General features: G+C 42.1%; 1 protein-coding gene across 1 annotated transcript; it reads left to right on the top strand.

The window, feature by feature from the left end:
• The first annotated feature begins 221 nt into the window (after positions 1-221).
• On the top strand, positions 222-2,965 carry rnf128a (ring finger protein 128a). The gene has a single exon (XM_014996449.2). It carries the CDS (start codon positions 697-699, stop codon positions 1,780-1,782), a length of 1,086 nt encoding a protein of 361 aa, XP_014851935.2. The 5' UTR covers positions 222-696; the 3' UTR covers positions 1,783-2,965.
• The last annotated feature ends 10,263 nt before the right edge of the window (positions 2,966-13,228 follow it).

The following is a 13,228-nucleotide window of genomic DNA, read 5'->3' on the forward strand; positions in this document are numbered from 1 at the left end:
CATCTCAGTTATCACCAGCGTGGCGAGCCTCCGTTCGTCTCAGTAACTTACAGTCATTTATAAAATCGTATGATTGAAAAACAACAACAACAACAACAAGGATTTTATTAAAGTCTCAAGTGGAGGCGGTCTTTGTTTGACTCAACCATGACGTGAATAGTCGCTGTACTTGCCAGTTTGCTCTACATAACAATGAGTCTCCTCAGAGAAAAAAAGGGAAGGAAACAAGCCAGACGAGAAAAACTGGTCGAGTTGCTTTTGCTTTGCTCATCGTTACAAAAGCAAGTCAGGAGCTTTTATTAGTCTTAATATTTCGCTCCGAGTTACTGATCTACGAATTTCTCCTTATCAGCGGACTTATCCCACCTTTTCTTCTAGAACATCATTCCTCTCACTGACAGCCCACCTTTGACTGTATTTTTTACTACTTGTTGAATAGCACCGCTCCGCCCTCTATGTGGATTGCTTAGTGTTCAAGGTTCAGGAAGATAACGAGAGGTGAGTGGCTGACGCAGAGCTTGTGTTATGTTACCAGAGGATCATATTACCGGAGACAGCAGGTTGGCTGAAACTTTAGCTGCCTTCAGATCGCTGTGACTTGAAGCAAAACAGGAACTGGGACCAACAAAAGGAGTTTTTAAGAAGATTTTCACAACTCACAGACTATTTCCTGTCGTTTGAAAGCGAGGGATCACCATGGGTGAGATGACACAACTGTCGTTGCTGCTAATTTTGCTGTGTGTGTCGGGGCTTGTCCCTCGTTCGGCTGCTTTCGTGTTCTGGACAGCCTGGTTGAAAACAGACTATTATCAGAGCAGCAATGACACCGTCTCAAAGTCCTGTGAGTGTGGGGTGTATGGCCGTAACTCTGAAGTGGCAGAATTCTCAGGCTTTGTGGCTGTTCCCAAAGGAGATCCCACAGGCTGCAGCCCATACACTTCCTACGACCGGAACTCCAGCCAGGAATGGATCGCGCTGGTGAAAAGGGGCAACTGTACTTTCAGTGAAAAGATCAATGCTGCCATGCACCAGGGAGCAGCCGGTGTGGTGGTGTACAATGTGGACGACACTGGAAATAGTACCACTTACATGTCTCACCCAGGCACAGGTGATGCTATCGCTATCATGATTGGCAACATTCAGGGCACAGAGATCGCCAACTCGGTGAAAAATGGAACTGTTGTGCACATGTTCGTTCATGTGGGCAATCCTCACGGGCCTTTGATGGACACGTACTGGCTCTACTTTCTGTCTATCGCCTTCTTCATCGTAACAGCCGCCTCGATCGCCTACTTTGTGTTCATCTCCGCAAACCGTCTGTACAGCATGAGCAGACACAGGCGCACCGAGAAGAGGCTGAAGTCTGAGGCCAAGAAAGCCATCAGGCGCCTCGAGGTGATCACACTGAAACGAGGGGACGAGCTCACGACGTCTGACGCCATGTGTGCCGTTTGCATTGAATCCTACAAAGCGGGCGAGGTGGTCACGGTGCTGACCTGCGACCACGTCTTCCACAAAGCCTGCATCGAACCCTGGCTGCTGGAGAGGAGGACCTGCCCCATGTGCAAGTGCGACATCCTGAAGGCCCTGGGAGTGGAGGAAGACGTCAAAGACGACATGTCCACGAGTTCTCCACCAGAGGTCACTGTGATCACAGTGACAGGAGGAGACGCTCTGTATGAAGTCCCACTGAACGAGCCCATGAGCCACGAACCAGAGCAACAGCAACATCGCTATGACAACAGGGCCTTTGTGGAAGACTCTGAGGCTCCTAGAGGATGAGCAGAAACAACAGGAAGAAAACAATGAACAATAGCAACTGTAACCCTTTGTAATGAACGATGACAGTGGAATCAAGGTTCCAATCAAAGAAATATGATCTTCCAAATCCAGACATACTTAAGAAAAAAAAACAACTTGAAGAATTCATGTGAAGAGTAAAGATGTTGTTAATTAGGTTTCTGTTATTTTATTTCTTTTGGTTGTAATTCATGAATGACGTGTTTCCACAGATTTATCAGTAGACGGCTATGAAAACCAACAAGCTGCAGAGTGACACGACTGTCACTTTTCTGCTTTGCATAGCAAGCACAGTCGGAATTGTTTATGGACTCAAGGTGTGGTACGGGATTTGAATATCTGTTTGATGTCGGGGCCAAATGTTCTTCCTGTAGCTCGATTTACTCTCTGCAGCTAATTCACTGAATCCTTATGAGCAAACCAAATGTCTGTTTATAGACAAACTCAAATGTGTCACTTTCTTGCTGTCCCTGTTAAAACCGGTCTGGATCTTTCCATTTTCACTCAAGCGACAGGACCTTTTCTACATACACTCCCTCATGATCACGCCCTGGAGTGGAAAAGCAGAATGATTCACATTGCACTGCTACGACCAAAGAAAAAAACAAAAACAAAACACCTGAAAGCTGTGGAGCTTTAGAAATGTTTATGCTGGAACTGGCGTAAGCCTTATTAACATGGCAGTGAAATGAATGTCTTTTTAGACTTTAGGACACCGTATAGAATTGTTTTCTTGGATAGTAGGGAAATAATGCATTCTTGCTCTTTAAATTATGTATATTTAGACTTGCTTGTAGTTTATAATATACTTTTTTTTTTTGTTATTATAATAAGACGATGCAAAATGTTTGTGTAATCTTCCATGTCTAAAGAACAGATTTTCAAGCACAAAATCTCTGTCTTCCTGGTTTTCATTTGACATTGTAGAGTTTATTTTTGGTTCATCTGGTCTACCTCTTAATGATTTTTTTGATTTGATTGGCACGAATGTGCTGAAAATGGTACTTAATAGCCCTTTCCTACTGCTGATTTATTTTCACGGGTGTTTTACAGATTCCAGGAGTCTTAAATTGACTTGTAAGCACAAATATTACTTCTGTATTAAATCACATTGATGTTGATAAGAATTCAATAAATCCCTCAAAATGAGGCTAACTCTGAACAACAGACGTCTGCATGGATCTGTGTGTAAAAGAGCGGAGGGTGTATCGTGTGCATCACAAAGGCGTGGTAAAAGTTTGTACTTATTTAGCAGGTTTTGGGTTCGGCTGTTGGAGAGCCGGGAAACAATAATTACCTCTCCCCAGGTGGGAACAGAAACCATGAACTTGAGCTGGATAATCATCACACTGCACCAGGACAGGGGGCCTGACGGAACAGGTCGAGGTGTGCAGCTGCATGCCGACCGAATTATTAAACACAGAACATTTCCATGAGCTTTCTGTCAAGCTTTTGGGAGCGTCCTCACAGTCCAGCCTCTAATAGACCCGGGTGGTTATGAAAGCCTCTGGTAATAATTTATTAAAGATCTTTAGTCTGTTTGCTCTTCAGACTATTTATCTTGTAACGTCATGAGTTGTGGCCACAAATGCAGAACTCTACGAGTCGTCCCTTGCTTCTCTATGTTTTGCTTCCAGAAAGTCCAATAACACTGTAGTCCTCTAATGTGACCTTCAGTAGCAGTTCTACAGGCTTTCTTATGGTTTGGTGAAACATTTATTCTAGACGATGGCAGCTTTTTTTATTTTTTATTTTTTTACCCCGTAAGCGTTAGCACATATCAGATTATGATTATCTAACATGACACAGCTCTCAGGTGGTGCGTCAGATCTTTTATGAATTTACCAAGCACATGACTTTCAGATGCGGTTCATGCGCTGTATACAGTTTTTTTTAAAGCTTTATTCTTCCCCTTTTTTCCTGCACTTCTTTAATTTTTTTTAAGGTTTTTTTTTGGCTCTAGTGACCTTTACTTGAAAGAGCTGAGACAGGATAGTTGGTAATGATAGAGAAGGAAGACATGCGGCAAAGGTCACCATTTACTTAAACATATTATTGAGAAACGTAAAGAAGGATCCACGATTTGAAAGTTTAGAAATGCATCAATCAGGCGCAATGAATGGATAATGGGATTATAACTATTTACATGTCTGCAACAACTATCTGTTTATCCATAAACAAAAAAACAAAAAAGGGTAAAGAAGAATTATAACCTCTTGCAGATTTACTTGTGCTTCTCAACTAAACCAGTTCTGTTACAGAAGATCACACGCACAATCATTTCCTATTAAATAGTACTTTCTGTGCCTCAGGGCCTTTCGGTGCAAGTCAGATGTTTATTCATTCCAGCGATACCTGTGCGAGTCCTGAGAAACGCTGACTGAGAGGTGTTGAGGCAGCAGCAGGTAGATTAACAAGCTGTGACAACACTACAGTTGGAAAGCACAGATGTGGGTCTCGCCTCTCATGGCGTTTCCTCTTCCTTTCTGGGTAGCGTGTTCTGAATTTCAGTTTTCTGCTGCGAGTCCTACGCTTATTTATTTTCACGTCCTACGCTCCCGGGTCGGATGGTTATAGTGGCACAACATCGAGACAGAGAATCGATAGCGAACTAACTGGCTGGGTTGGAAACAGCTGGCAAGCTCCGAGTTTAGAGGCCCTGCTCCGCTCAGCAGTGTCGCTCCTCTGATTTATTGCCATTCTTAAGGAGAAAATTGAGTCAGAAGGTTTTCATTTAATGGCGCAGTGGTTGGTGGCTGTGCCTTAATTCCAAACTTGACCTTCAGTTTCTTGATAAGAGTCAAAATACTGGAATTAACTGTAGCTTATCTACTTTTTTTTTTTTTTTTTTTTTTTACAACACATGAAATTCAGTTGTCAACAAATAAGCTTGAATGGTGGTCTGCACCCGGGTGACAAATACAGAAAACGGAGCAGTGTTTATGTCTAAATACACTCAAACCCAGACAGCAGGTCTTCTTTCTCTGTGGATGCAGCTACGGCTGTCCTGCAGCACCACCTGGTGGAAAATGACTTGCATTGCATTTCCTATTTTTGCTGTGTAGGGATGTCAAGGGATTTTCTAGTCAAAATGCACAGAATAATCACATTTTCTGCAGTAAAAATAGAAAACTTAATTTCATGTAGAGTTTAATGGAGTTGTGCCGGTCTTCATCTTTTTTTTTTTCCTCTCATGAACTTTACATCTGCTCACAGGCCTCCCTCATTTTCATCTCTGCTTGAGCTCACACACACACACACACACACACACACACACACACACACACACACACACACACACACACACACACACACACACACACACACACACACACAGGCACACCCACACACACTCACTCACTCACAGACGCACTTATTTGCGTGCGGTCTCTTTCTGCTGCACTGCTTCAGCAGGGCAAAAAGACAGTCTTCCTAATCAAATTACAGTAAGTCTCGTCTCAGCCTCTCTCGTCCCAGACTGTCTTAGTAATTATCTAAACGAGGCAGAGAAATTAGATTACGAAAGTGCAGCAAGACCTAAATGGATCCATTTTGTTATGCAATGAGTAATTTACAAACCCCAAAAACATTTATATTCTGCTCAGATAAAACCGACGGATCACAAGCCTCTTGTTTGTGCGAAGCCAACTTGTTTTTCATTAGCTTAGTAATGAAGCGAAAATGCACAGAAATAAAGTTAGAAAGAATGCCCACACAAAGCTTTCGCTCACATTGTTGGCTAAACTGTAGCTTTGCTGCTGGTATCATCTATGCATGGATTTAGCGAACCGACCACAGGTGCAGAATTCCAGGCTTGTCCACGGGGGAAACTTGTAGCCTCCACTTGATGTTTTAAGCTCTTCCTTCCCATTGTTATCGTCCAGCAGAACAGATACTGCTGAGTGCACCGGTCAGGGCCAATCTCATCCTGTGTCGTTGTTGTTACTTCCCCCCTCCTGCCCTGTCCTTTGACATGTTTCCCGCCTCAGTCCGCACTGCTCTTTCTTTCCTGCTGACAGAAAAAGGGCAGCAGAGTGGGGTCAAAGCGAACCAGAGGATGTCTGAGGAAGAGACACCTCTTCCCCTTTGACTCAATGGAAGGAAGCATTGTCACAATGCGAGCGAGACGACCGCGTTGTAGGTGGAAAAAGCTGGTCCTCATCGTCTGTTTGTCTGCTTCTCGTCATTACTGCTTCTCTGTCTTCATTTGAACAATTAGATCTCGATTATTAGGAGTCCTTAATAGACCACGGATATTTCTAGCCTGCCACCTACTGGAGAAAAGTAACTGCAGCACTTCTTTACTGAAGAGGTGTTTTCCACCTTACAAATGTGTTGTTTTTGCTTTTTGTCCCACTTAGATCCCCTAAATGCTTTAATATGCAACACAGGTCAGCTGAATTCGATTATCAAGGGAATAAACAATCCACGTGAATATGACCCTGTTAGAAAAAGTATAATCGGAAGACAATTGATTAATGGATGACTAACTTAAAATAAGTCCAGCCAAATTTCATGACAAGCAGTGAAGAGAAGAAGGTTATGCATGTTTTTTTTTTCCACCCTGTATGTGTTGTAACTATGTGGTTTCAGCTGTGTATTTACGCTGCAGATCGTTATTCAAATGCTTCCTGGTTAAACAGGTGTTTACAGATAATGTAGGGCTTTTACAGCAGACTACTGTGATAGTTAGTTTTGAGATTGTGACCAGGCTTAAACCGTGTAAAAAAAATGTTGAAAGTCTAGTTAGACCCTATGCGGTGTCTTCCTGCTGTTGTTCACCCTGCCGATGCTATGAAAGCAGCATGCCTCATCACAGATAACAATGAGCAAGAGGAAGTGAAGCTGCAGGTCATGTGGTGCTATGAAAACAGTTTTTCCCCGAACACGACGAAAACAGAGGTTGAGATTCATAGACTTCAGGAAGCTTTGCAGCGTTTGCACACGCCCCCCCTAGCATCAGGTGATGCCGCTCTGAAGAGCGTCGTTAGCAACAAGTTGATGACGGACTGTCGTGACTTGGACTCCCTGTGCCGATATTTAAGTCTCTGCCTCGAAAGCTCAGAATGCTGAGACAGAAAAGGCAAAATTTCCTTTTTTTTCCCATCAATTTATTACAACAACGCATGGCACTTAGGAGCCGATGTCTCACTCCTCATCTCTAGCTGTCACAGGAAGCGTAATGGGAGCAGAGGACAAGCACACCCTGACATGGTAGGGGTGTTATAAGGTCAAAACATTTGGGCTGACCTCTTTCACCGTTCTCATTATGTCTTTCCATCTTCTGCCTTTTGGAGCCGGGCTGTCCAAAGATGTGGACCAATTAAAGTAGTTTTAAAATGGAAAACATAAGCGCCAACACACATTCTTCATCTTGCATCAACTTTTAATCAATGTTTTGTTTTAAACGGAAAGTAAATAGGAATGTAAACATCCATTACCTTTTACTGAAAAGCAGGCTTGGAACACCCATTTATTGAAATTGATTAATCTAACTATAAAAAAAAAGTTGAGATACATTTAAATGTTTTTAAAGACACACGGCATTTGGTAAGTGTCACTATTTTCCAAATAAAAATGATCTATTGGATCCTTAGTTTGAGTCAAGCTTTATGAAAATGTTTAACGATCACAACTCTTTGTTCTTCCTGGGTGTTAAGTGCTCCATCTGTGATTGTCGTCTCCTGGTCCAAGGTGCTAAACATTCCCAACATTTGTTTTACTGCCTCTGTCGCCATTAAACATATTTATTGCACGAATGTGATCCACATCAGAGATGGAGGGAAACTTAATGTCAGTCCAAAGAAAAGCTCTGTGTGTCTGTACAGAAGCCCATCTTTAAGTCAGAAACACTTTTGAGACATTCGTCTGCATTCACAACAAAACTCAGCTTCTGCTCCCAAACTGATGCCTCAGCACTGAGCTGTACTTACAAGTACTGTATTTCGAACAATATGAATCCAGCCTTTAGAAATCCCGATTGGCTTTCCCCATCAATGGTCTTATTTGTATACGCTGCGTAAAAACGATTTGTCAGCATGGTTTAGCCGTAACACTCAACAGCTGAGCCGAACACCGTCACGAGCAAGAGAATATCTCCTTTTTACTCTGAATTCTCGTGGCCCGAGGCGAGGATTCAACCTAAATTTCCGCTTGGTAAAAACTGCCACTCAGCACAGTTTGACAACAGGAATCAATGATCAAGCTGCTTTTCATCAGCTCCTGCCATTTGCTGTAATTTTATTCATGCACATCATACTGGAGGCTCCCTTCTCTGAAATATCAATAGTCGGCATTCGAGGGTGTGTATGTGTGTCGCCGTGTTTCCCAGCAGTCCATCCATCCAGGCTGATTAACTCCTTGTGTGTCCCGTTGCCTGCAGCGATTAATTAATGACCCATTTGCCTAATTGCAAAGAGCCGGGAGGACAAAGAGAAAAGCAAAAGAGTGATTGCGTGGGGATTAGCGAGGTAATGTTTATCTTTTGGTGTGGCTGTAAGGGAGACTGGGTCTGATGCTGATACGGATGCAAAGCTTAAGATCAGGTGCCAAAAAAAGTAAACTGGCGTGTACAAGTCCAAAAAAAAAAAAATCTCCTGATTGCACCAGGGAGTGTATTATTCTGTCGCAGCGTGCATGTGCGTGCCGGCGAGTGTGACCCCGCTCTCCTGCGAGTGTTACATTTTTATGTCTGTTGCGAAACTGCAAAAAAGCCTCAGGTTTTTCTCAGCCTCCTTGCGAGTCTTTGTGCTGATTGTGCTTTTCCAAACGCTGTGCTCATTCTCAAAAGTCACCCGTTCACTCTGACCATCTGTCGCAGGCCTGCTCGGGCTTTCCGACACAGTTTGTCCACAAGCTGCGTCTGCCATTTGGTTCATCGCTGAAAAGAAGAAAAAAACAACAACTCTGTGTGGAGTTTGTCCTAATTTTTGCTCAGTAAGGGTCACTGCTAAGAAATGGCTCAACTTCAATCTTAGCTTGAGGAAATCGGACCATGATAAAGATGATTGTTTCTGTTGTTTTCTTTAGGTGTTTATTTTGAAGAAGTAGATTTTTAGGCGTAAGCAGACTCGGCACGTATTGTAACTTCCACACTTACTCAATCTGCTGACAAGTCCCATAAAATAAATGCATGCACTGACGCGCCATCCTGGGCGAGCTGCGATTACCTCTGCTGCGTCTCATGCCAGCAGCAGGTGAAACCGACTGTGTCAACCTGCAAACGAGTGGAAAACCTGTCAGAATAGATGAGGAGGGAGGAACTCCACCTGTTTGTTGCCCCAACAGTGGACCTGTAGGTGAATTCATTTCAAGACAGGAGCTGAAACTTATTTACAACTCTGTCTGACTGCATTAATATGCAAGACGTCTACCTGATGAAATATTATAGTAGGTATTTAAAAAAAATTGTAGCAACAATAAATTCCGATTGATGATGTTTGAAAACCCCAAAAACTGTCTGAGTTGCCAACAATTGTTATTTTCTTCATTGATGGTTCAGTGGGAGCGTCAGTACATATCAGTAAATTTCACAACATGATTAAATGCGATTGCTGTTGTGTGGTTTGGTCGAAAGAATCACTTTTTTATGTCATCCGTGTTCTGAAGAATCCTGATCTGCATAAAACAGACTGAAAAACATTTATAAATGCTTTATTGTCACTTGCGTTGTAATCGCAATAAATACCGCCAAATAATGTGAAACAATTTCAGGTTCACCTCGCCCGTCTCTGAACCACACTTTTCTTTAATTACTGCATCAACGTTTCTTAAGTGCAGGGTTATAACGTGCTATAATCTGCCAGGATCAAATTCTGCTGAAGCAGAGAGAAAGATTGTTTTCTCTCACTGTAACCTTTGTTTATTTGAACAGGGTTTTTTTTTTCTTTTTTTCTCAAAAATATCAGCCTGCCGAGAAAAGAAACCAGAAGCTTTTTTGTTTAGGAGTATTAAGTAGGAATTTGCTTACTGGTGTGAATAAAAGACTCAGTTCATATGTATGTGATGAGGATTGTGGCCTTGTTGTGAACGCTGCAGATTTTCCATGTGGTGCTGCAGGAGAAAGATATGTTTCTTCTTGAAACTGGCAGCAGGTTTGGGAGTTTGGGATTTCCTGTCCGTCTTCCTCTAAAATAGGGTCCAAGCAGCTCATCTTTAATAGTAGCGACTTATATAGTGCTCGTCCTCCATCTTCCTTGGGCCTGACTCAAGGTGATGCCCTCTATTCAGCCGCTAGCTCGTCCATCTGCTCCTTTAGAAATGGATTTTTACACAGTTTTCCGACTTGGCAGTCTGTGAGGGCTTCACACCTTGTTGTTTTTTAGGCTACAGGTTTGCAAAATAGTAACACTAAAAGATGACGCAGTGTTAGCATGGCTAGAATGTGTAATTTAATTCCTGAGGTATTCGGTTTGTCTGCTTGGATACATGAAGAAAGTGTTGGGGACAACTTTCAAACATCATTAAGTTACAAACCAATATACAAAAGCTTTGAATATCCCACAAAGTACTCCTCAATGCTTTATATGAAAATAAAAAGAGTATGAATCAATTACCAACCAACCAAACCTTGACCTTAATGGCCTTAAATGACAGGCATTTGTCAGAGAAGAAGCAGCAGCCACGGTAAGCAGTAGAGCTCAGGCGGAAGAATCTGCAGAACATGTATTACTGTAGCAATGCAATCCAAAAATCTAGCCGTTGTAAAATTGGCACGAAAAAAGTTTTTGAAGGCAAGAAAAAACAAAAACCACAAGTCGCATTCGCAAGTCATTCAGGGGACGCTGACAGATCAGACGAGATGAAAAGTGAATCCTTTGGCACACATGCAAAATGTTGCAGTGTGTGCTGTGGAAAAAACCAACACCACGCATCCATCTGAACGCCTCATTCTCACCAGAGCATCACGCTTTTATTCAGCATTATGCTTTTCCTCAGCAGGTATTGTCCCTTCACTCACCATCTGCAGCCCTGTCGTATTTTTACAACAGTAAAATGTCTCCTGTTCATAACGCGAAGCATTTTCACTCACACCGTTTCCTATTACAGAAATACGCAGGAAAAAAAAACAACGAAAGAACATTTACTTTTGTGATTCGACTCCTGTTGCAAAGATGTGAGAATAATTTGTTGAATCTTTGTGCTGAAGGAAACATTTTAAATGTAGGTTCTAGTTGCATAAATCATAACATACTATATGGGACAGAACCCACATAATGTCTGCCCTGTTAAACAGTCGTTCTCTATAATCATGTTGAAGCAGGTGTGAAATGTCTGTTTTCTTCGTCCTCTATTGTTCTGTCTCCCTCTTTTGCATCTGCCATGTGTTTCTTTTAGCAATATCAGGTTCCTCGGTGCTGACATCCATGCCGCGCCAGGCTGAGGTTATGGTTTGCAAATGCAGCAGATGCTTCCATAATTTGAGAGCTTCCTTCTGTTTTCTTTTTTTTTCTTTGTCGCACGTAAATGTCTCAGATCATCATTTGCAATTTTACTATCAGACAAAGGAAACATGAGTAAATGCAGAAAGCAGTCTAGTTTTCAAATCATTATTATATATTAAGGAAAATCTGCCAAACCTAATTGGTCTAATGTGAAACAGTAATTGTTACATTTTTGGATCACTTTCTTGTAATTTTGCACTGATTCCTGATAAACCATCCAAATCAAGCAATCATCTACATATGATCTATCTAAACACACGAGGCAGACTGAAAGAAAAACTCAAAACGACACACCATGCCCCGATTTAAAGAAATTCCTCAAAATTCCTGACTCCTGGACAACAACAGTCAGAACCGTTTTCCACAGAAACAGTAATGAACCTTTTCCAGGAGTGGCCAACCTACTAAAGTTACTTTAAGGCAGAAAAAATGACTCATCCATGAAGTCAAAAATATATCTGGATTACTAGTGGAAGCAGCCAGGGTCAGTGGTCACTGCTGATTTAAAAAGAAATGCTACTTTGTTGAAGCCTCTTGTTATATCTGGCACTAAACTAACAGAAAAACAAACATTTGAGATGACATTTGTTGTGAATTGGAGCCATCTAAATAAACTGAATTAAATTGAATTGAGACATGGTGGTGTGGTAATGGTCTCGGACTGTTCTGCTGTTTCAGGATCCTCTCTTTTCTTGATGTGACAAGGAGTTTTGATCTTAAGCAGAACGTCTTGTCCTACCGTCAGTTTGTGAAACACACTCAGGTTATGCAGCAAGTCAGTCACCCATAGTAAAACACCAAGTGTACCTATGAATGAATCAATGATGAAGGTTTTGGGATGTTCTAGTCAAAGTCTAAATTGGATCGAGCTTTTGTAATATAACGTGAAGTCATGCTGAAGCAAAAATGATTCAAAACTGAACAAAAATACAAACAGCTTCTTCCTCATATAGAACCGGGTTAGCTTGGACTGCGTTTTCTCCTTAATAAATGCGATCACGGTTTGAAAAGCGAGGAGGCAGATGCTTTTTTCTCTCCATTGACTGAACCCTGGATGGTGAACAAGGCCGAGGTAGTGAGGCCTTCAGTCTTGGTTTTATTATTCTGAACGCCTTGACTCGTTTTTGAGAAACGGCCCACAGTGATCAACATCTAAGTAGCATTTCAAAGGGTGTTGTCTCAGGTTCTTATCTTGTTTATGGAAGCAAAATTATCACTTATGACGTCAGCATTTACGAAGAGCAATTTCGTTTGATTCTTGCACACATTAGCACTGACGCGGCAATCAGATTAGCGGCAGGTGGGAATCCAAAGTCAAAGATGAGATCATGATAGCAGAAACTCAGTGCTATTTTCTTTTAAGTTATTCTGATTATATATTAAATTAGCTGATGTCTGATAAATGTGAAATATTCTGCAGTGTTCTGTGTGTTCCTTCCATACCCTGATCTCTATTTCTTTTCCAGTAGAGGGGAAAAATATGTGTTGCTGCTGCAGGAGAACTGAAAGCTTTGTTGTGACTTTTCATAGGTGCAGGCAAAATTACCTCTCAACAAAGTCTTTGTCCAAGCAACAGGATACCTGGTCTATGGCTAAGCTGAAGCCCAAGCGGGGAGGTGGGGGAAGGAGGATGTGGAGATAAATCAGGGAAATGGACAGCTTCAGGTCGGGTCATCGAGAACACCCTGTGATGCTGCATAAACGACGAGGATCGTGGCCCTAGGCTGGGAGACCATTGTCACATCAGTGTCACACAATGGAAGAGTCACCCGGCAAAGTTTGTTTGTGTTCACCTTCTCTTCACCACAACCACAACTATTTGTTAGAGTCCCAAGTGTGGCCGAGACAGAACAGGGATTTGTGGTTAAGGTGACAATAGGTTGGGACTCAAACCGCGGATACTCTGGATGTCTGTGTCTGGGTCAAAGTTTGGTTTAATTATCATACAGCTAGCATGATGGTCTGGAGTTGAAAATTTGACATTT

The sequence above is a fragment of the Poecilia mexicana genome, unplaced genomic scaffold (genome assembly GCF_051168715.1).
Source record: "Poecilia mexicana isolate PSO_F unplaced genomic scaffold, ASM5116871v1 scaffold_3, whole genome shotgun sequence".
NCBI classification, from domain to species: Eukaryota; Metazoa; Chordata; class Actinopteri; order Cyprinodontiformes; family Poeciliidae; genus Poecilia; species Poecilia mexicana.